The sequence below is a fragment of the Sus scrofa genome, chromosome 8 (assembly GCF_000003025.6).
Source record: "Sus scrofa isolate TJ Tabasco breed Duroc chromosome 8, Sscrofa11.1, whole genome shotgun sequence".
NCBI lineage: Eukaryota > Metazoa > Chordata > Mammalia > Artiodactyla > Suidae > Sus > Sus scrofa.
The window spans coordinates 37,624,681-37,649,392 of record NC_010450.4 but is presented as its reverse complement, the minus strand read 5'-3'; the positions used below and the strand labels follow the sequence as shown (position 1 = coordinate 37,649,392).

At 41.3% G+C, this 24,712-nt stretch overlaps 1 protein-coding gene and 1 long non-coding RNA gene across 8 annotated transcripts in view; one reads left to right on the top strand and one right to left on the bottom strand.

The window, feature by feature from the left end:
- The window catches only part of CORIN (corin, serine peptidase), a 280,415-nt gene that overhangs the window by 161,834 nt on the left and 93,869 nt on the right, over positions 1-24,712 (top strand). For all 7 annotated transcript variants that reach the window (XM_021100577.1, XM_021100574.1, XM_021100573.1 and 4 more), the window contains 2 exons: positions 11,433-11,546; positions 23,330-23,437. In XM_021100577.1, coding sequence (XP_020956236.1) covers positions 11,433-11,546; positions 23,330-23,437 — 222 coding nt within the window. The remainder of the gene's footprint in view (positions 1-11,432; positions 11,547-23,329; positions 23,438-24,712) is intronic.
- Positions 1,962-3,469, bottom strand: LOC102166909. The gene is made up of 2 exons (XR_304835.3): positions 2,955-3,469; positions 1,962-2,190 (listed from the first exon to the last, which is right to left on the bottom strand). It is a non-coding gene; the product is annotated as an uncharacterized LOC102166909 (long non-coding RNA).

Sequence of the window (24,712 nt, the reverse complement as noted above, 5' to 3'; positions counted from 1 at the left end):
AAGCTGTCAGACAGGCAATAAGTATACTTAACTCTTCCTTTTAGAAATTTAAGCTGAAGGCCAGCTGGCAAAGTTTCCACTGAATCAAAGCATAGCTTTATTTCAGAGGGGAAAAAAAAATGAGTCAAGGAGTAGCTTAGTCTTGAGGACATTTAATTGGGGGAGTTGTTTTGAATTTGCTTTGGGCATGGGTTGACAGTGATAGTTTCTCACTATTAAAAACATGTTATAGGAGTTCCTGTTGTGGCGCAGCAGAACTGAATCTAACTAGTATCCATGAGGGTGCAGATTCCATCCCTGGCCTCTCGCAATGGGTCAGGGATCCGGCATTGCCATGAGCTGTAGTGTAGATCGCAAATGTGACTCAGATCTGGTGTGGCTGTGGCTGTGGCATAGGCCGGCAGCTGCAGCTCGGATTTGCCCCCTAGTCTAGGAACTTCCGTATGCCATGGGTGCAGCCCTAAAAATCAAAACAAAATGAAACAAAACAAAACAAAATCATGTTATATAATAGGCATTGAGAGACTTGGAACCAAAGAGTTGGACTGTATTAAGGGGACTGGTTTTACTTTGTCTTTGTAGCAAGATGGTCACCACAGATCATAAAAGAGGAAGTCATTGTGGCATTTCTATTTTTAGACTATCTAAGGGCTCTTTACGTGTGTTTTATGCAACAGGCATTACTGGCTGCCTACCCTCTGCTACCTTGGAACAGAGATGTTGAAAGGTGCTAATAGAGTCATTTGCTTCATCTGCAGTGAGTGAAAAAAATCTGTGTGATGGAGCAATTTGTTAAGACATAAAAGATGTGTCTTATTGTCTTTGTAATCTCTGAAAAGGGAGAGAAGGATCAAGCAGAGCTTGTGTCATCATCTGGGGTAGGGTGCATGGGAGAAGGGTTTACAGGGTAGAGGTGGAAGCAGGGGGCAGAGAAGTCATCCCCCAAGACTTGGAAGGGGGCTGGACCTTGGCACATCCCTCCCATAGCAAGAACCCGTGAGCACTAGCTTAGGGGAAGAGGCAGGGTCTCAGAGAAATGGCTGCATGGAGCAACCAGGAAAGCTACATGGGGACCCACGGCTCTGGCGTGACCTGGTGTGACCGTGGCATGGCACAGACATGATGGAGCATTCTGGCTGCCATATAAGCCCATAAATCCCAAAGGCTTAGAACCAGAAGCCCCTCTGATTCTCTGAGGAACTGAAAGCTAAGCCTCTTCCTCAGTTCTTCCCTTGGATCCTAAGGGAGGAAGAGACCCCCATGCCCAAAATGCCTGAATAATAGTTCTTTTCACCTTTTTGAGTGTGGAAGTGTGGATTTATTTGATTTAGAAAAATAAAGCCAGGTGGCATTTCTTACCCTGGAGTGTGTTGGAGTTGGAGCCACACCCACGGCACCTTCACATGGGGCCCTTCACAGCTCATTGTGGCTCTAGACCTCACCTCTTCACACTTATTCTCCTGGTTTAGACTTCCTGAACCCCTCCTCTACGAGGCCTGTGCCACTTCAGAAGTTACTCATCTTGCGTACCATTCTTTCGTCCCATTTTATTTATATAATGGAAAGCTAAACAGTCTGTAATTACATTCAGAGCTAAGTATTCCTTGCCAAGAAAATGAATTAAAATGTAAGCTTTCTTAGACTAACTGAACACTTAAAATCTGAAGGGTTGAAGGGGTTTTCCAACTTGTTTGGGGCAGCAGAGACCCATTCTCAAAGGATATTTTACACAGACTCAAATGTAATAGCAGATAATCGTAGAGCTCTTTGGTTGAATTAGAGTAGGGGACTCAAGATACCCGCTTAACCCACGATTTGCCCCAGTGTCCCTTTTCTTGGTATCCTAGAGTTCATCTCAAAGCTACCATTTCAACCCAAGGAATGGGTATTGTGGGTGTAGGTGATGGAAGAATGTTAGGCATATCATCACAGGTCAGTGGGGAAGATAAGCAGAGCAATTGTTATATTTCATCAACCATTTATTCCTCTAGCAATGAAAAGAATACAATTGTAAGATATTTATTGCCTTTGAACATGAGGGACCAAGAAGTAGGAGTGATCATGTAGTCCTGCTGGACACTGTATTCTCGTCTTCATTGACGCATTTCACAAGGATTTAATTCCATTCTAGTCTAGAGATACAACAGCGAGAAAAAGTGATAAGGTACCTTCTCTCAAGGAGCTTGCATTCTAGAAGGGAGAGAGAATAAGCAATAAATACATATCTTCTGCTCATACAGATCATGTGAGTCATAAAATCACAGGGGTTTATTTGTTTGTCAGCACCCACAACTGGTCTTGAGCACCAGTGCTCTCGGAAGTGACTGGCACAGGTGCCCCAGGTTTAATAGATGTCTAGTAGATGACGAAGAAGAGGAAGAAGAGAGTGAGAAGGATTTCTCACCTTAGATGATAGACTTTTTCAGAAGAAGTCACATTGTAGTGATGGGATTAAAGGGACAGGTAGATCCAAGACAGGCATCATTATTTATTTAGTTACTTATTATTTATGTACTTATTTATTTTTATCATTTTTTTCCATTAGAGTTCATTTACAGTGTTCTGTCAGTTTCTACTGTGCAGCACAATGGCCGAGTCATACATATATTCCTCCATACATGTATCCTCTATCCCCAAACTCCTATATCTCCAGGCATGGTCATCGTTTATTTGACCTGAGCCAAACTACAGGCATAACTTAATAGCCCTTCATCCCCGCCCCCCCCCCACCAAGAATACACTCATGCAAAAACATTAAAAACCACATTTCTTTTTGCTCCACCTCGCTTGGGATCTGCTGCCCCATTTATCTATTCTCTTCTGCAGCACAGGAGTTGTCCTTCCATTCGGTGCTGTTTCTTTCATCCCCTCTTAAACATACTCCATCAGACTCTGGTCCTCACTGCTCCATGAAACTGCTCTTACCAGCTGTTCATGTCTCAGTTTCATCTTACCTGACATATCAACAGCTTCTGGCACAGCTGATCACTTCCTCCTTCTTGGTGCATTTTCCTATACTTGGCTTCCAGGACAACACACCTGCTGGGTGTCCTACCACCCTGGCTGCTCCTGCTCAGTCTCTTGGCTGGCTTCCTCTCTTCCCTTAGGTGTCACACATGGAGTTTAATGGTTCAGCCCTCATCTGTCTTCTCGGCACCATCTAACTCTTCACTACTTGTTCCCCTCATGATCTCATCCAGGAACACGGGCTTTAACTTGATTTTCTGTTGACTCATACATTTATTGTTTGTAGTCCTGTCCTCTTTCCTGGACTTTGAACTTACATATCCAGCTGTCTCCTCAGCATTTCCACCTGGGCGTCTACTGCATATGTCAGACTCAGCATGACCAAATTGTAGCTCCTGGTTCTTTTCCCCCATGGTCCTGCTCCTCCAGTAGCCCTCTGCATCTCAGCAGATGGCAGTTCCTATCTTCTGGCTGATTGGAAACTTGAAGCCATCATTGGCCCTTGTCTTTCCCTTGCAACTTTCATTGAATGGGCCAGGACACCCTCCTGGCTCTACTTTATTTTTCTTTCTTTCTTTCTTTTTTGGTTCAGAATTATTTTTTTAAATGTATAGTTGATTTACAATGTTGTGCCAATTTCTACAGCACAACAAAATGATCTGCTTTCAAAATGCATCTACACTATGGAAAACAGTGTAGGGAAGTTCCTCAGAAAACTAACTGTTTTTAGATAGAATTATCATGTGATCCAGCAATCCCGCTCCTGGGCATAAATCTGGACAAAACTATAATTCGAAAAGATACATGCACCCCTATATTCATAGCAGCAATATTCACAATAGCCAAGATGGAAATGACCTAAATACCCATTGACAGATGAATGGATTAAGAAGATGTGGTACATATATGCAATGAAGCACTAGTCAGCCATCAAAAAGAATCAAATAATGCCATTTGCAGCAACATGGATGCAACTAGAGATTCTCATACTAAGTGAAGTAAGTCAGAAAGAGAAAGGCAAATGCCATACAATATCACTTACATGTGGAATCTAAAATGTGGCAAAAATGAACCTATCTACAGAACAGAAACAGATTCACAGGCATGGAGAACAGACTTGTCATTGCCAGGTGGGAGAGAGGAGAGAATAGGATGGACTGGGAGTTTGGGGTTGGTAGATGCAAGCTATTATATTTGAAATAGATAAACTGATAAGCAATGAGGTCCTACCGTATAGCACAGGGAACTATAGCTTGGGATAGACCATAATGGAAGATAATATAAGAAAAGAAATGTGTGTGTGTGTGTGTGTGTGTGTGTGTGTGTGTGTGTGTGTGGATGTACAATTTTTTTCTTTATAGCACTTGATACCTTCTGACCTATGTGTAACCATTTTCTATTTATTATGTTCAATGATATTGTTTGTCTCCCTAGAATATAATCTCCACAAAGCAAGGGATCTATCCTGTATTCAAGCTCTTAGAAGAGTGCCACATTGATTAAATCAGTGAGTGAAAAAAAATTAGAGCAACATAAGCTTTGTTGATTCCATATGGCAGGTGTGATCCTAAAGGGATTATACCTCCCATTGCTCCAAAAACCACTTGAAATGTCCCTGTAGATATTTGTTTTTCCCCAAAGAGTCTTCTCTCTACTGTCCTCAGAGGGACTCAACCAACTTTTTTATTGATCTCCCATGAGAATGCCCATGCATTCCTCACTCCTTTCATACAGAGCTTTCTGTGCTCTATCCATACCCACTCCGAACATCTTGATGTTCAACCAAAGGAAGGGCCTTCCAGTTAATGCAACTTCGAAGGCAGAGTAAAGATCAAGTTTAATTCCTTGAGCACGCCTTTGCATTTTCTTTCTGCTCTCTGCCCTCTTATCTTTCATTTCAATCCTTTTATCAACCTGTCATGCCCAAAGATACAACGCTTTCTCCAAGAAGTATTCTTGTATCAGCTGCTAAGAGATTTTACTCACTCTTTTTCATATGCTCAAATAACTTTATAAAAGGTAAGAGCAATAGTGGCTTATAGTCACTTAATTTTGAGCAGTATGTAGACTGAAGGGCTGGGAGGCTCTCAGTATATGCTCTGATGCCAGGCTGACTTTCTCTTCAGAGGTAGAGTTGAACTTGAGCTTTAGACTTCCAACAAGGACTCAAAGACATGATGAATGAGGATGCTATGCAGTCAGCAATTGGTGAGTAGTTTCTGAAAAAGACTACAAGTTAACAAGCCCAATAACAAAAGCATTTGCCACGTAAATGCTGCGCATAATATACAGGCAGAACGGAGAGGGTTGGAAGCAGATGCAGAAAACTTAAAGGTCATTTCAGGCTATAAGTAGTGTTTCAGCAGTCTGTTGTCAGAAACAAGAAGACTGAAAAGAGCTGATCATCATCAGGAGTATATACTTTTCAGAATCCATGCGATTCTGAATCCAGGTGATTCATAATAGTCCTCATCACTTGAACATGGAAACTAGTGTCTTAGGCAGTGTATCTTTGTATACTGCTGTTGTTGCATTAATATTAACTAATTATCACCTATATAAATGGAAGTAGCTTTGGTGGTGACTCATCTTTAGTAAATAAAAGTGTCTTTATCAGATAATGATCACTAGACTTCATCCTACATGAAGATGGGAAGTATTTTTTTTTCTTTTTTTCTTCTTTTCTTTTTTTGTCTTTTTGTCCTTTTTAGGGCTGCACCCACAGCACATGGAGGTTCCCAGGCTAGGGGTCTAATCGGAGCTGTAGCCGCCGGCCTGTGCCAGAGCCACAGCAGTGCCAGATCCGAGCTTCAGCTGCAACCTACACCACAGCTCACAGCAACACCGGATCGTTAACCCACTGAGCGAGGCCAGCGATTGAACCCACAACCTCACGGTTCCTAGTCAGATTTGTTTCCACTGTGCCATGACAGGAACTCTGTATTTTTGTTTTCTTTACTGCAGTATATATAATTATGGCTAGGGTAATGCCTGGCACATAGTAGATAGTAAATATTTGTCCAGTTAATAAGTTAATTGTTCATTGATCAATCTGCCATTGATTTGGAGTTCCTGTCATAGCTCAGGGGAAATGAATCTGACTAGTATCTATGAGGTCACAGGTTGGCCTCACTCAGTGGGTTAAGGATTCAGTGTTGCCAAGAGCTATGGTATAGGTTGCAGATGTGGCTCACATCTGGCATTGTTGTGGCTGTGGTGTAGGCCAGCGGCTATCAGCCCCCTAGCCTGGGAACCTCCATATGCCACAAGTGCATCCCGAAAAAGACCAAAAAAAAAATCTGCTATTGATTTAAAGTCCAATATATACTTCTTAGAATTACCCAATGAGGAGTTCCCTTTGTGGCTCAGTGGTTAACGAATCTGACTAGGAACCATGAGATTTTGGGTTCGATCCCTGGCCTCGCTCAGTGGGTTAAGGATCTGGCATTGCCATGAGCTGTGGTGTAGGTTGCAGACATGGCTTGGATCCTGCGTTGCTGTGGCTCTGGCACAGGCCGGCGGCTACAGCTCTGGTTGGACCTCTAGCCTGGGAACCTCCATATGCCGTGGGAACGGCCCAAGAAAATGGCAAAAAGACAAAAAAAAAAAAAAAAAAAAAAAAAAAAAAGAAGAATTACCCAATGATGTTAGTGAAAATGGTGTCAAGATTGGAATAGCGTGACTTCACCTCAGGGAACCTCCCATTATCATCTTAAGATCTCAGTCTAAAGGCTATATTGCAAGATGATTGCTATAAGATAGTGAAATTCATAGTTGAAAAATCTCTCCAGAAACTCATTAAGAGCTCTCTTAGGGTGTTCTCCAAAAAACCAAGAGCTCACATGGAATTTCATCTCATCTGGCCCAGTTCCCCTGAAGGACAGACATTTCTCTTTTGTTTAGAGAGAAAAATAAAGACACATTTGTATTTTCCCCTGAAGCTGGTACTCTTAAACCGAGCACATATCAGCTGCCTGTGTACTAGAAACAGGAGTGGGTACAGTGTGGATGATTGGGCCTGGAGCCTGGACATCATAATTCTGGCGCATTTGTCTCTTTTTCCTAGCTACATGGCTTTGGGCAATTGTCTTAACCACATGACCCTCTTGTTCCTCTTTTTTTTTTTTTTTTTTCTCTCTCTCTTTAGGGCTGCACACATGGCATATGGAGGTTCCCAGGCTAGGGGTCGAATCAGAGCTACAGCTGCCGGCCTACACCACAGCCACAGCAATGCGGGATCTGAGCCACGTCTGCAACGTACACCACAGCTCATGGCAACAGTGGATCCCCAATCCACTGAGCAAAGCCAGGGACTGAACCTACATCCTCATGGATACTAGTCGGGTTTGATACTCCTCTAATTCTTCTGTTTGTAGACTACCACTTACCTCGAGGATGTTGTGATAGAAGTGCTACCTGTGTACTTTATGGAGCTCTTTGGTAATTCTAAATGAGGGGTGTCTGCAATGGCTTGCTAATGGAACAGTTTTACACCAAGAAAAGTAGAAATTCTGAATATAGGTTAGGAAGAAATCAAACAGAATGTACAAAGCTATCCGAATTTTCCAAAAGTAATTTTGATTAATGAAACTGTACAAGTCCAAAGAACTTCCAAAGAAAGAATAAGAATAAAGAAATAATTTTCATTGTCCTAAAGCCATGGACAGCCACAACGCCAACTGAGGAACCACACAAAAGAAGTCAGTTTCTGCTGAATCAGCCAAGACATGGAATATTGATAATCAAAGCAATGCATGCAATGCCATGTTTTAAATTTGATCCAGATTGGATTAACCATACACAAGGATGGCTTTATTGGAATAAAATATATAGGGTCTTAAAGATGAAACCTAGATGTTAGGAGCTATTTAATATTGAGCTTTCAGGTACATTTCCCCAGGAATCATCAGAACCATATTGTAGGGAATGCTATAATTTTTCTGAGGCACTGCAGCTGCTGAAATGCAGACAGATGGAATTTCTGCACTCTCTAGGATAATCCAGAAACAGTCTCCCAACAGGATAAACACTTATTCCTTGAACATTTTCTCTTAACCCTAGAGCGAGGATATGGTACTGACTGGCCAGTAAAATCTTTAATGTTTTGGTTTTTCATTTTAGATAGGGTTTCCTCTATACCCTTTAAGAACTTCTGTCTGGAGCTAGAGGTGTCCAATCCTATGCTGAAATCTCTAAGCGTGTGCAAAACAAACATGTTTCATATTTTGGCAGTCAAACTCCACAGACGCCATTTGTATGGGTACGAAAACCATGAGAAATGATGGAAAATTAGACTTTCTTAGTTGATACTGTGAAGGTTACACATGAAGTAGCATCATAAGAAACATACCAAATTGACTAGTACTTAATGTTCAGCAAGTTGAAACTCTGATTTCCCGGATAGCATTGGAAAACAGTCTGTCAGTTGCATCTTTGCCTTTGCCTTATGGCAATAGTTTGTGTTCCATTGAGACGGGGGTGGCTTTCCCATTAATTAAGAACTTCCTGAGGGCCAGCCAGCCACTCTGCTGGGGAACATGGGAACTATGAAAGACATGGGCTTTGCTGCTTGGGATGTTTAGTCAATTTTTCTGTATTTCCGTTTCTGAGTTAAATGTTCCATATTTCCTGGTTCCTTTTAGTTAGACAGCAAGGTTCATCTCATCAAGGAATATGTGGTTCAGGGGGTGACCCAGGGCCAGTGACCACAAGACTGATCTCACAAACTTTTGTGGGAGGGAGTCAGAGAAAGAGCCAGAGAGAAGTTTTCTTTTCTTTTCTTCTCTTTTTTTCTTTTCTTCTCTTTTCCTTTTTAGGGCCACACCTGTAGCACATGGAAGTCCCTGGGCCAGGGGTCAAATCGGAGCTGCATCTGTGACCTATGCCACAGCCACAGTAACGCTGGATCCTTACCCCACTGACTGAAGCCAGGGATTGAACCTGCATCCTCACCCACACTACGTTGGGTTCTTAACTCGCTGAGTCACCATGGGAACTCCCAGAGAGAAGTTTTCAAGGATTGTGTTTATTTTCTGTTACTCTGAATCGGGAACTCATGGAAAAAGTTCTTTTTTTTTTTTTTTTTTCTGATTAAAAAGTAAGACATTAAAAAAAAGAAAAAAAGGAGTTCCTGTCGTGGCTCAGTGGTCTGACTAGTATCCATGAGGATGTGGATTCGATCCCTGGCCTCACTCAGTGGGTTAAGGATCCAGTATTGCTGTGAGCTGTGGTGTAGGTCACAGACAATGGCTCAGATCCCATGTTGCTGTGGCTCTGGCGCAGGCCAGCAGCTACAGCTCTGATTCAGCCCCTAGCCTGGGAACCTCCATGTGCTGTGGGTGTGGCCCTAGAAAGACCAAAAAAAAAAAAAAAAGTAATGCATGATTATTATAAGTACATTTGTAGAACACAGAAAAAAATACAACGAAGAAAATGATTTACTTTCAGTCCTTATGCCAGGGGATATCATAGTAATCTTAGATATACTTCTTTCTAGGCCAAATTATATTCCGTTCTTTTAGAATCAAATGATGTTTTTACACTTAAATTATCTTGGGAGTTCCCATTGTGGCGAAGTGGAAATGAATCCGACTAGTCAGCATGAGGTTTCAGGTTCGATCCTAGGCCTTGCTCAGTGGATCATGGATCTGGTGTTGCAGTGAACTGTGGTATAGTTTGCAGATGTGGCTCTGATGCCATGTGGCTGTGGCTGTGGCTGTGGCCAGCAGCTGTAGCTCTGATTCTGCCCCTAGCCTGGGAATCTCCATACACCATGGGTGTGGCCCTAAAAAGCAAAAAAGAAAAAAAAAAAAAGAAAAAAAAGTTGTTTTGAACTTTGTGCCAGGACATTGTTTTTTATGATATGATTTTACATGACTGTAATAGTATTCCTTGTTATGGAGCTACTAAAGTTTATTTTGTATAGTTGTTATTTCCCTGTTATAAACATGGTGGTATGAATATCTTTAAATATAAAAACTCAGAGTTCTCTTGTGGCACAGAGGGTTAAGGATCCAGTGTTGTCACTGCAACAGCTTGGGTTACTGATGTGGCGAGGGTTTGATCCCTGGTCCAGGAACTTCCGCATGCCACAGACATGGCCAAAAAACAAACTCACACTTATTCATAATGACTTCCTGACTTCCTTTGTATGAAGGCCAAGAAATAAGATTACTGGGTCAAATGTTATACACATTTAAAAGGTTTTTGGTGTATATTACCAAATATTGAAGTATTTTAACACTCATTTTGTTGAAATGATCTGTACTTTCATTAATGGTTTAACAAAATCTTTCTAGCTTCTTCTCTTATATTTTTGTCTAATGTAATTTTGAAACAATTGAATATTTATTGAATTTTAAGAAGAAAAAGAGCACCCTAAGACTTAAAGCAGAGAATACCAAAAGGCAACTGTGGTAAGGAAAAGAATGAAAATATTATTAGCTAATGCTATGTCACATTCCATAGGCCAAAACAGAATGAAAATATTATTAGCTAATGCTATTTCACATTCCATAGGCTAACATTTTAAACTGGCATTTTTATTAAGTCAAGTAATAAACACATTTCAAATACAAAGCTTGGGGTCTTTATGCCTCTGTTCAAGGACATACCAATGGACTATTCTTAGCTGTAAGCTTGCACAACATTGAGTAACGTTTTCAGAGAGAGTGGTTTTGTCTTTCTTTTAATGTTTGTTCAGTAAATAATACTTCACTTTGAAATAATTTTCAGATTTTGAGAAAAATACTCCCATTTGGTAATTTCCCCACATTAAGTTGTGCAGTTTGTTGAGGCTGCTGTCCTGTGCTCTGGGCATGGAGGCCTCTCATCTGCAAGCCCACTGGTGGATTCTCTTTTGCTTTTCTCAGGCAAACACTCTGTCTTCTTCCCAGGTAATTAATTTTACAATTAATATTCTCCAAGGCCAGAGAAAACTTGGTGACAGTGAAACTGAGGGAATCGGGAAGCTTCTCTGTTAAATAACAAGGGAAGGTTTTCTTTCTTTTCTTAATTTGTTTATTTTATTTTTAAAATTTTATTCGTTTATTTCATCAATGAATTAATTTGGGGGGGCCACACCCAGGGCATATGGAGGTTGCCAGGCTAGGGGTCCAGTCGGAGCTGTAGCTGCCAGCCTATACCACAGCTCACAGCAACGCCACATCCTTAACCCACTGAGCGAGGCCAGGGAAGGAACATGCGTCCTCATGGATCCTAGTGAAGTTTGTGACTGCTGAGTCATGATGCAAACTACGATTTCTCCTAATTTTAAAAGGTGAAAACAAAGACCTCTTTTCTTGTTTTAATTTCATTTTGCTGAAAGTATAGTTGATTTACAGTTGTGTCAATTTCTGCTGTACAGTATAGTGACCCGGTCATACACAGAATGTGATGAAAGACAGTACGAGGGAAAACAAAAAGACTTCTTATTCTGACATTGTCTTTCTGCCCTTTTTTTTCAGTGCTCTGTGGAGGGGGTGAGAGCTTTCTGTGTGCCAGTGGCATCTGCGTCCCCAGGAAACTGCAGTGTAACGGCTACAATGACTGTGACGACTGGAGTGACGAGGCCCATTGCAGTAGGTGACAGGCTGTGTGGGGTTAGTCTGCGGTGGGGGCAGGGATTCTTCTATTCAGGGGCCTAGAAACCAGAGCCATTCCATCATCCAAGCCTGACAACCCCCCACCCTCGGATAGACCAATTTGATTTTACTTTGCTTTTCCTAAGTGAGCACATGTGTTCATCCTCCCCCACCCCGGGTGTTTGCACACCTTTCAAATGCCTGATTTCATTAGGAGCTCCACGGCTAGATGCCGTGTTGGAACAGACCAGGAATTGAAGTGTTTTTGCCCGAGACATCTTAAGATCGGGAAAAGGCTTTTTGTTTATTTTGTTTGGGTGAGGATTTTTGTTTTTATTTTTGAAGCTTTATGAGTCTAAAGGTCAGCTTTTTAAAAAAGGTTACTTTTAACAGGAAATTTTTTTACCCTCACGACCCTTAACATTCACAGCACAGCGGATGCAAAGCCTCTTGTTTGTTTATGCTTCCTCTAACCCTGGAGATTGTGATGGCATTAACTGTTTTAAACCCATGCATCAGAAGCGTCAGCCTTAAACATCCTCAATTTACTTGATTAGTCTTTTTCTTTTTCTTTGTCTTTTGTCTTTTTTAGGGCCGCACCTGCGGCATATGGAGGTTCCCAGGCTAGGGGTCGAATCGGAGCTGTAACCACTGGCCTACACCACAGCCACAGCAACGCTGGATCCTTAACCCACTGAGTGAGGCCAGGGATCGAACCCACAACCCCATGATCTCTAGTTGGATTCACTTCCACTGCGCCATGACGGGAACTCCCTGATTAGTCATTTTGGATTAAAATGATGGTTTGTCCAGTATTGCATTCGTCTGCTTGGGCACATCCCAGATTGGGTGGCTCAGACAGCAGAAATGTATTTTCTCACACTTCTAGAGACTGAAAAGTCCCAGATCAAGGTCCAGTAGGGTTCAGTTTCTGGTGAGAGTTCTGTTTCTGGTTGGTAGGCAGATGCCATCTCTCGGTGGGCTCAGAGGACCTCTTTGGAGGGCAAGTGGGGAGCAGAGAGGCGCTCTGGTGTCTCTTCCTCTTCTTAACAAGGGTATCAACCCTATTCAGTTAGGGGCCCACCCGTAGGACCTCATTTCACCTTTACCACCTTCTCACAGGCCTTATCTCCGGATGCAGTCACACTGGGAGTTAGGGCTTCAACGTAACACATTTTGGGAGAACACAGCCCGTCAGTCCATGTCAACTACTTATTCAGATCTCAAACTGTTTTGCAATTATGCAACAAGGAAAAAGAAAAAAATTAGCCTTAAGAATCCATTGTAGGATCTGCATCCAAAATAGGACCAAATGCTTTTGTGTTCAGGTTATTTTTTAATGGTTATATGACCACCATAGTTACTTTGAGAAAAGCTGTATTTTACTCCCTGTAGAAGTTGCCAAGGCTTTATAGGAACGCATCTCAATTGTTCATCACTAGCAGTTCTTCTGGTGTGTTGCCAGATGGACCAAAGCTTCTTCCACATAAAGGGTTAGGGTGCTTATTTGCCATAAGTTTTGAAAGGCAGTATATTTTTGTAAGATGGGGTCAGTGTTTCCCAAACTGGTGTTCCATAGTACCTGAATATTGCAAAATGCCTGGGAAAAAAATAAATAAGTTTGAGAAATGCTATCTATCAGGTCTACTTCTTAGACAGTTACAATACATATTCATGTATTAAAATTTCTGATAACCCCTGCAGTTTTAAAAAAAGACATTAGGAGTTCCCGTCGTGGCGCAGTGGTTAATGAACCCAACTAGGAACCATGAGGTTGCGGGTTCAGTCCCTGGCCTTGCTCAGTGGGTTAACGATCCGGCGTTGCCGTGAGCTGTGGTGTAGGTTGCAGACGCGGCTCGGATCCTGCGTTGCTGTGCCTCTGGCGTAGGCCGGTGGCTACAGCTCCGATTCAACCCCTAGCCTGGGAACCTCCATATGCCGCGGGGGCGGCCCAAAAAATAGCAACAACAACAACAAAAGACAAAAAGACAAAAGACAAAAAAAAAAAAAAAAAAAAAAAAAAGACATTAATTTTGTCTTTGGTATTCCCTCCAAATTATTTGTTTACATGTACCCTCACCTTTATTGACTTCATTTGTTTATTATATATTTATTCACTCATGCATTTGCTTGTTTTGCATAATAAGTAGCATCCTGGGGAAGTTCACTTATGCCACCCATATTTTTTGGAAATGTTTTCACTAAGAAATTTGTTTTTATAATTTGGAATTCTCCTTTCAGAAAAACCTATGGCACCCTATTATACATAAAAAACATTTTTATAGGATGTATATTTATATTAGGGAGTATGGCTCCGGACCTGGGAGAAAATATTGTGCAAAGCACCTATAGTAGGGATTATAATTTCAATAGAATAAATTCATACAATAATGGGAGTTATGGTGGAATCTCTTGTTTATCTCCCGGTTGTGGCCCATATTATGTCATATTCAAATTCTGCATGTGCCTCTTACCTCTAGTGATGGGTCAACACTAGCTTCATCATTATGTTCCTCCATTGCACTGAGCATTGCCCTTAAACAGTAAGAGCTTCTGCTGCATTTGTTGAAATTGAATATGCAGGAGTTAATTTTCCTAGTCGGTGACCAAACAAAGAAGGTATCATTATTCTGTAAGGTATTTAGCAATGTCCTAGGAGTGGAAGCGTTTATGAAGGAAGATGAGGCCTTCCTCATGAACACCCATCAAAAACCATTTGGCTTGGTTTGCTGAGAAAATACAGCCCTTCAGAATACTTGCTTATGAATATGTTTAGGTAGACACTGAAAACTGTGCACTCAATTGTTCTTGACCTTAGAAGGACATCTACCTCTGAGCTTTACCATGCAGTGCCTGTGGCATTTCAGCATGAGTGTTTATAGAAGATGCTACCCTCCTGTTGTCACCACGCTGCAGTGACGGAAGAGTGTTATGTTTGAACTTGAGTGTGGATGCAGATCAGAACAGGAATGCAGTCCATAGGTACTCCTGAGGGGAGAGGGAGGTTTTGCTGGGGATTCCCGGTGGGAGCACAGGAATATGCTGGGTTCCAGGAAGGAAGGGAAGGAATTGGTGATTTGTTAAGTTCCCTGATCAGCTGTGTTAGAAGCATTTAGCTACATGATTTGGGTTTAATTTTCAGCAAAGGAAGCATTATTCCTTTTATTAAAAATTTTTATTTTTTGTTATTATTATTTTTTAAGGTTGCACCTATGGCATATGGAAATTCCTGGGCTAGGGATTGAATGCAAGCCATAGCTGCGACCTGCGCAGCAGCTGCTGCAGTCAGATTCTTAACCCACTGTGCCACAGCAGGAACTCCTCATTATTCCTTTTGATGCAGATCTGAGGCTCAGAGTGATGAAATGATTGTGCCAGTGGTTCAAAGTGCTAGATTTGAGTCCAGTCTTGAATGGGTTCAAATCAAACTCTGCTGCCTTTGACTTGCCCACATCCATCAAAGTTCAAATTTGGTGAATGATTAGACTCCAATCATTCAAATGATAGGAAGCTGTTTATCTTGGATGCTCTATTATACTGAAGGAGGAGGTAGTTTTCTATCAAGGAGGCTTTCCAGGTATCTGGGCTGCTCACAGACTCCCCACGCTCTCCCTCCCAACTCATTTTGTTGTGTTTATCAATCTCTTCCTAAGTAATAGGAAAATAGACAGATTTGCAGCCCACCGGAAATAATTCTAGTGGTGTAGCGAGAAGATTTTTGAAAATTAAGAAAAGTGTGTTCTTTTTATTTTATTTATTTATGATTATTATTATTATTATTATTGTCTTTCTGCCTTTTCTAGGGCCGCTCCTGCGACATATGGAGGTTCCCAGGCTAGGGGTCAAATGGGAGATGTAGCCACTGGCCTATGCCAGAGCCACAGCAATGCAGGATCTGAGCCACGTCTGCAACCTACACCACAGCTCATGGCAATGCTGGATCCTGGATCCTTAACGACTGAGCAAGGCCAGGGATCGAACCCGCAACCTCATGGTTCCTAGTCCGATTCGTTAACCACTGCGCCACGACGGGAACTCCCATTAGGAAAAGTGTGTTCTTTTTTAAAAAATTTCTATCCCTGTGGCTTGAGGCACCCCTAGTTTTCCTTGTCATCAAGGCTGGCAGCACAGTAGCATCTCTGGTAGGACACACCTGCAGGGATTCTACTTCCGTTTGTCTGTAGGGGGCGCCCTGGCAGCAGTACCTTGACAGGACCTCCAGTGATTCTAGTATGCAGCCAGAGGCTGTCTGGTGTCTTTTCTTGCTAACATGCTGAAATCTTTTGCTTCTATAACCAGCTTTCAAACAGTGTCTGATTCAGCAGGGAAAATAGATGCCGCAAAGTCCACACACCTTATGCCCTGTAAACCGCTATGAAATACTTTTGGAAATCATTTGCTCTGGATTTGGGGTAAAATTGGTAGGTTTCTTTTTGATGACTGCGGTGAACTAATTATACAGAGTTGACGAATTATACTAATTAGTATAACTAATTATACTAGTTACCACACAGTACAGTAATTATAAGGTCTTGAATTGGGCTGCCTGAGTTCCTATTTCCTCCATATCATTTCCTGCCTCTGTGAACTTGGCAAGTTACTCCATCTTTCTGGGCCTTGGTGTCCTCATCAATAAAATGGAAACAATAAATAATTGTAACTCTCTCTAGAATTTCTGTGCAGAATAACACATCAGTGGATGTCAGGCACGGAGACCAGTGGCTGGCATGCAGTAGCTCCCAAAGGACATCAGGATTTATGCCTGTGATTGTGGTTGTTATCTTTGTGTGTGTGTGTGCGTGTGTGCGTGTGTGAGTGTGTATGTGTGTGTGCGTGTGTGAGTGTGTGTGTGTGTGTGTGTGTGCGTGTGTGTGTGTGTGTGTGGTTGTTATCTTGTTCTCCTTGCCTTCTCTCCTCCCAACACCCCCACTCTCCTCCCAACCAAGGTCCGATGATGCACCGTGGAGAAGACAGAAACACTACAATATGCACAATGGTTTTAAAAGCAGTACCACATGAGAGTTCCCATTGTGGCTCAGCAGGTTAAGAATCTGATGTAGTGTCCATGAGGATGTGGGTTCAATCCCTGGCCTTGCTCAGTGGGTTAAGGATCCAGTGCTGCTGTGGCTGTGGCAAAGGCTGGCAGCTGCAGCTTTGATTTGACCCCTAGCCAGGGAACTTCTGTATGCCATAGGTGTGGCAGTAAAAAAAAAAAAAAAAAAGCAGTACCACATGGAGCTACTTTAGAAAAGAAACAATCCAAACAGAACAAAGTAAAAATTGACGTTCCAAATCATGTTTCTGGGTCATCAAAAGCAAGTGTACTTAATGTGTTTTCTTTACTAAGAGGTGCCAGTAAATTCTAGGAAAGACTTCCACCAAAGCGATAAAAATTAAAATACTCCATTCAACACCAATAGAAGAAGCTTCAGGTGTCTGAAAAATTCACTTGTGTTTAGTGGCAATCTGATTATATGGAATCCATCAACTCATTGAACTGTCTTGAATTCCTGCTATGTGTGAAGTGTGTTTGAGATACCTAGTAGATATAGAGACAGTTGAGATGTGGTTTCTAGCTTCATGAGACTTTCGGTCTGATTGGGAAATGACACATAAACATAGAGATCATTAAATAGAGTGTTTTAGAATAATATCATAGATGTCACAAAACAAAAGAAGATCGTGTAAACAGACAGATCCTGTGAGGAGAGAAGAGTTTCAGAGCACAGGTTGCTGGATTGATGTGGAGAGAGCTGATGGAAAAGATGGGCTTAAAACTGGCCTTGGAACAATGGGACGCTTGGATAGTGCAGAACAATAGCTCTCACCAGGGGGTAATGTTGCCCCAGAAGGGACATTATAGAGATTTATTTGATTGTCACAACTGCAGGGGTTGGAGAGAATGCTTCTGGCATTTTGGGGGCAGAGGCCTGGATGTTGCTCAACATCCTACAGCGTACAGGACAACCCCACAACAAAGAGTCACCCAGCCCCAAATGTCAGGGGTTCTGCAGTTGAGAAATCCTTCCTTGGAGCTAGAAGTCAATAGCTGAAAGAACCCAAGGGGTACGAAGCCTGGGAGTTGTAACAAGATGGGTTCTCTTTGGTCGTCTCAAAATGAAGATGATTCTGGGAGGAAATTGAGCATCTGCGCTTGTATCGTGAATCTTTTTTTTTTTTTTTTCTTTTTTTGTTTTTAGGACCACACCTAAGGCATATAGAAGTTCCCAGGCTAGGGGTCGAATAGGACCTGTAGCTGTCGGCCTAACCACAGCCACAGCAACCAGGGATCTGAACCACGTCTGTGACCTATACCAGAGCTCATGGCAACTCTGCATCCCTGACCCACAGAGCGAGGCCAGGGATTGAATCCTCATGGGTACTGCTTGGATTCGTTCCGCTATGCCACAACAGGAACTCCCGCACTTGAATCTTCATTGGAGGGAAGATGATTATGTTTATAGACTCATAGAGACTGAGCAAATTGAATGAAGCTCTTGATAAAAGGCTTTCTGCTCCTTAGTTCTTGCCTTTAATTTAAAGATAATTTTGAGGGATAAAACTTCATAGCGTGGAATGCCACACTGAAATAAACTTTAACATGCAAGAGCTTCAGAGGTAATATTTTCTACCAAGCTCTCATTCAGAAAAAAAGATCTATATCTAGGAAAACACCTACCTTAGGTTACACAAGGTCATGCTTGTATTGAGCAAGAAAATCGAGGCCAGCAGCTTGTGAAAGTTTTGATCTGTTGGCCCCAAATTGCGCTGACAACATTTCTTTTTAGTTCGAATAAACATTTATTCCAATAAAAGGAGGCACTGTGATCTTTGCTATTTGCTCTGTATTTCTGGGTGTGCAGTGCTTCTGGTTAAGGTTTTGCGTGTTTATGAATTACTCAGACCTTAGGGAGGTAACGAGTTGTTTTCCAATTGCAGCTAATTTGGTGTCTAAACTCCGAAAATGGCTTCTAACCAAGAAAGTCAAAACAGTGGAGAATTGAGTCTGCACCTGTGTGAATAATGAGAAATTGAGGGGGAAAAATGCTTGCGTCATCTCCATTTATGAAATAAGTTGACAGTGTAAATTTACAAAATATCTCCAGCGAGGTGTTTTCGTATGAATTACCGGGGATCCTGGACTGGGCCTCACAGAAGGGAGGTTTTTGGTGTGTTCTCAGGTTAATCAGATTCTTTTTTGTTTAAAAGACAAATTTGTTGAGGCAAGAGATGCTGTTAACACAGCCTGCCGACTTCCTGATAATCAGGGAGAGCTGACCGGTTAATTAGATTCTGGAAGGAGCATTTGATTCCCAGTGTGACCATCCAAAAAAGTAAAGTGTACTGTTTTTTTAAAAAAATGAATTCATAAAGAAAAATTGAAATGTAATAGATAATACTAAATGGTAAAGATGAAAGCCATACAAAATGGGATAAAGTATAGAATAAATTTCCTATTTGTCTCAGCATATTTTCCATTCCACTTCTCCAGAGGGAGTCACTTAATGTGTTTCTTAAGATCCATGATATAATAATCTGTGTGAATGTAATTGTGTTTAAATATATGTATTTTATTATGTAAAAAAAAATAAAATTTCAAAAAAACCAAAACAAACAAAAAACAAACAAAAAAATGAATTCATATGGTTTAAAATCTGTCATCCTTGTCACTACTTTCGGGTAATGTAAGTACTTCTGCCCTGATTGTTAAAGTCAGGACCCTGGTGACTGCTGGTTCTAGCATGCTGATTCAAAACTTCTCACAAGAGATGAAAACAAAAGTCAATAAGATCTCTTAAAACTTCCTGAGAAAATGTGTATCTCTGATGCACAAATTCCCTAACCCTGCTCAGTGAGCAGGAGAACCAGAGTCATAACCTTGACTCTGCCAGCATGTGTGCAATCATCCTAGTTGGCAGTGGGGTGCAGGGTGGGGCGTTAGCGCCCTCTGCTGCATGGGAGGGAATAGTACTGTCAAGGTGAAAATTGAGCCCTCTTTTAATGCTTGTATTTTCCCTTATGATGATTGTCCTTGTTTGAAAGTTATTTAGCTCAGGGGAAATGAAAAATAGAAAGTACCTGCAAAGTTCTGTTTTTGCATAATTGTGAGCCTACGTGTATGCACATTGTGTGTGTACATACACAACACACCCTCTTTTTTTCAGCTTTATTTTATATTGGAGTATAGCTGATTAACAATGTTGTGTTAGTTTCAGGGGTATAGCAACATGATTTAGTTATCTATATACATATATCTATCCTTTTTCAGATTGTTTTCCCATAGAGATGATCAAATATTGAATAGAGTTCCCTGTGCTGTACAGTAGGTCCTCGTTGATTATCTATTTTATAGATAGTAGGGCAAATACACCCTCTGAATGATGGCACTGAACAGATGCTCTAAGGCCCATTCCATTTCCAAAATGATGTGATTCTAAAAGTATTTAAGTACCTTCCTTTGAGAAGAAGGCTCTTTGAAATCAAAGTTTGGGATTCATGTAAATAGCAAGGATAGTATTTTGATGTGGCTAACAGTTTCACGGATCAATGTCCAAGACTTTTGTTTATGAATTGTTAGAGAGTTTGGGATGTTTAGAGTAAAGAGGTCCCCAGCATCAGCTGTATGAGATGCAGACGTCTGCATGAGGAGGGACAGGGAGCTGGAATTTAGGAGACGAGACTATTAATCATTAGATTCTTGGTCTTCATCAGCCAAGCAGACTGGTCCTCCCATGTGCCTCCATTTCTCACCTCTTGCCTTTGTTCTTGCCATTCCCTCTGTGTGAAACATGCCGAAGTTTTCATTCCATCCCGTCTATTACAATCCAGCCCATTGTTCATAATCCCTCTCTAGTCTTAAGAGCGTCCTTTTGAAATTCATTCACTTTAAATAAGGGAAAAGATAATACATTTAAGAAATCTAGTGTCTATTCGATGCACCCTTTACATGTATTTTGAACATTACATGTAATTAAATTACAGCTTTATCGAGGTATGATACAGGCTCTAAAATCAACCCACTGATTTTTAGTAAATTTGGAGAAGTATGCAACTATCACCACAATCCACTTCTAGAACTTTTTCCTCTCCCCCTAAATTTTGCTCCCGCCTATTTGCAGTCAGTCCCCGTTCCCTCATCTCAAGCCAGAGATACCGCTGTTCTGACATCTGCCTCTGTGAGTATGCTTTTTCCAGGACCTTCATAAATGGGTCACACAACATATAGGCTTTGTGTCTGGTTTATTTCATTTAGCTTAATGTTTCTGAGGTTCCTTTATGCTGTCACATGTATCAGTAGTTTGATACTTTTAATTGCTGAATAATATCCCATTGTATGAATATACTACATTTTGCTTATCTTTTTACCATTTGTTGAGCATTTGGAGTGTTTCTAGTCTTTGGCTATTATGAATGATGCTGCTGTAAACATTCACATACAAGTCTTTGTGGGGTATATATTTCACTTCTCTTGGGTAGATTTCTAAGAGTGGACTTCCTGAATCACATGGTAAGTTTATAGTTCAGTTTATAAGAGTCTGCCAAACTGCTTTACAAGGTGGCATTCTCACTTTACATCCCCACCAGCTGTATATGAGAGTTTCAGGTTTTCAAAATCCTTGCCAATACTTGGTATTATCTGTCTTATCTATTATGGCTATTTTAAGGGATATGGAATAGTATCTTATTGTGGTTTTTATTTGCATTTCCTTAATGATTAATCATATTGAGCACCTTTTCATGTGCTTAGCTTTTTCTGTGTCTTTCATGAAAATCTTCTATTCAAGTATTTTGCTTATCTATAGTTGGATTGTTTGCTTATTATTGCATAAAGAGTTCTTTGTATATTCTGGATGTAAGTCATTTGTCAGACACATGATTTGAAAGTATTTTTTCTGTTAGGTCACTTGTCTTTTTCTTTTCTTAATAGTATCTTTGGAAGCACAAATATTTTTTAACTTTAATAAATACTATTTATAATATTTAATGAATATTTTTCTTTTATGACTTGTGCTTTTGTTATTATATCCAAGAATTCTGGAGTTCCCGCCATGGCCCAGTAGAAATGAATCTGACTAGTAATCATGAGGACGCAGGTTTGATCCCTGGCTTTGCTCAGTGCATTAAGGATCCAGGGTTGCCGTGAGCTATGACGTAGGTCGCAGACATGGCTTGGATCTGGCATTGCTGTGGCTGTGGTGTAGGCCGGCAGCTGTAGCTCTGATTTGACCCCTGGGAACCTCTATATGCCATGAGTGTGCCCCTAAAAAGACAAAAAAAAAAAAAAGAATTTTGTGCCTCCCAAGGTCACAAAGATTTTTTGCTCTTACATTGAAGTCTATAATCCATTTTGAGATATTTTTTGTGTATGGTTTGAGGTAAAGATCAGAGTTTAATTTTGCATATTTGAAGTCCAGTTGTCCCAACACCAATTGTTGAAGAGTACTCTTTTCCTATTGCATTTTCTTGGCATCTTACATTATTTTATTGTTTCTATCTCCCCCAAACAACCCCTTAAGTAATTGATCTTATCCTCATTTCACAAATCAGTTTACAGATTCATACTTTTTTTTTTTTGGTCTTTTGTTGCCATTTCTTGGGCCGCTTCCCGTGGCATATGGAGGTTCCCAGGCTAGGGGTCTAATCCGAGCTGTAGCCGCCGGCCTACGCCAAAGCCACAGCAATGTGGGATCCGAGCCTCATCTGCAACCTACACCACAGCTCATGGCGACACCGGATCCTTAACCCACTGAGCAAGGCCAGGAATCGAACCCTCAACCTCATGGTTCCTAGTCGGATTCGCTAACCACTGAGCCATGACAGGAACTCCCAGATTCATACATTTTAACTGACTCAAATTCGCACAGCTAGAAGATGACAGAACTAGACCAGGAGTTCTGGTTTACCCAAGTATAAGACCCATCTCTTATTAAAATTTCCTTGCAAGATGTTTATCCCAACATTAAATTATAAGCTTTCTGAGTTTACATATCACTCATTCTTTGTTTTTTAATGTTATGGCCTTACCCAAGGCATATGGAAGTTCCTAGGCCAGGGATTGACTCCAAGCCGCAGCTGCAACCTGCACTGCAGCTGTGGCAATGCTGGTCCCTTTTAAGCCAGCACCAGGCTGGGCAGTCGAATCTGCACCTTTGCAGCAACCCGAGCCACTGCTGTTGGATTCTTAGCCCAGTCTGTCAGAGCGGGAATTCCCTTATCACTTTGTCTTGTCTTTTCACCATAATCTAGGACAGCACTGTGTATTTAAGGGTCATGTTATGAAATATTCAATTGATGTAAGTGATAAAGTTGTGTGGAAGTAACTACTTTGTAATCTAAATGACTTTTCTCTCCATTATGTTTATGCTTACCATTGACGAAACCAGACTTTCATCCTGAAGGAGATAATTTAAAGAAATAACAACTCACCTTCTATTAAGTATTCATTCTGTATGAACTTGTACTTCAGCAGGAGCTATGGTGAATGGAGACTATCTTTTCTCGTAATTGACTAGAAAGGCGCTTTCAGGTGACATCAAGTGCAACTTGGATAAATACTTTCAGGCAGTGATGAAAGCTAGTCCTGGCTCTGCAGTAACTTGTTATGTGACTTTGAACAAGTCAGTGGACCCCAATGTACCATAGTCGCTTCACCCGTAGAATAGATATGGACCAGGTTACCATCATGATTGCCCTCCCATGATATGCTCTTGTTATATAAATGACTACCGTAACGTCCTGTTTCACTCTGATGACCCATCAGCGGCTTTTCTTATTTTCAGATTGCAGTGAGAATCTGTTTCACTGTCACACGGGCAAGTGCCTTAATTACAGCCTTGTATGTGATGGATATGATGACTGTGGGGATCTGAGTGACGAGCAAAACTGTGGTAAGTAGCCTTATTTCCCTAAAGGTTTTCATTTAAAATTACAGCCCTGTATCACTAAGAACTTGTAGCTCATTGTTTGCTAATGTGATTAGTGAGTTAAATTACAAAACTGTTGGTTTCTGAGTTTTCAGAAAGGGGAGGTTTTTATAATTGCTAGTCTCAGTCATGTCTTCTGTATAAATGTCATATTTCTTTCTTTCTTTTTTTTTTTTTTTTGTCTTTTTCCCATTTCTTGGGCTGCTCCCACGGCATATGGGAGGTTCCCAGGCTAGGGGTCTAATTGGAGCTGTAGCCACTGGCCTACACTAGAGCCACAGCAACGCAGGATCCAAGCCACATCTGCGACCTACACCACAGCTCACGGCAATGCCAGATTGTCAAACCCGCAACCTTATGGTTCCCAGTCGGATTCGTTAACCACTGCGCCACGATGGGAACTCCCAATGTCATATTTCTTATGTAAAGTCATACTAAGGAAATGCTGGAGAAATGGAGTAGAAATGGGAGTTCATATTTTTTTCTTTCTTTAAAAGTATTCTGTTTCTTCTCTGGTTGGAGCCAGTGGCTCATGTTTAGATTTTGAGCCCTTGAGCAAAACTTTGCAGACAGATCTATTGTCTGTTCCTGATCCCCTTATTATGCATAACCAAAGACCTTCCTTTATTTGATTGCCACACACTACAGGGGTGACTTCTGCAGTGGTGACATCTAGGGTTAAGAGGGCGCATGTGTTCTATGTACAAAAACTGATCTTATCCTTTAAAGAATGAACCTACCTAGTAGTTGCACATTTGTACCTGTGAATAACATCTTCCCAATTCCTCACCCCACACCCCCTCAGCTCCTGCTGACAGTCTACTCTCTGTTTTTACAAATTCAGCTTTTTCAGATTCTACCTGTAAGTGATATCACACAGTATTTATCTTTCCCTTCTGACTTATCTCACTTAGCATAAACTTACACAACATTTTATGTCAATTATATCTCAATTAATAAAGAGTGTAAGAGGTCCCGTGTGGCTCAGCAGAAACAAGCCCGTCTAGTATCCTTGAGGATGAGGGTTCGATCCCTGGCCTTGCTCAGTGGATTAAGGATCTGGCATTGCTGAGAGCTGCTGTGTAGGTCGCAGATGAGACTCAGATTCTGAGTTGCTTTGGTTGTGTCTGTGGCCAGCAGCTGCAGCTCTGATTTGACCTTTCACCTGGGAACTTCCATATGCCGCAGGTGCGGGTCTAAAAATCTAAAAAAAAATGGGAACTATATTCATTTTAGCAC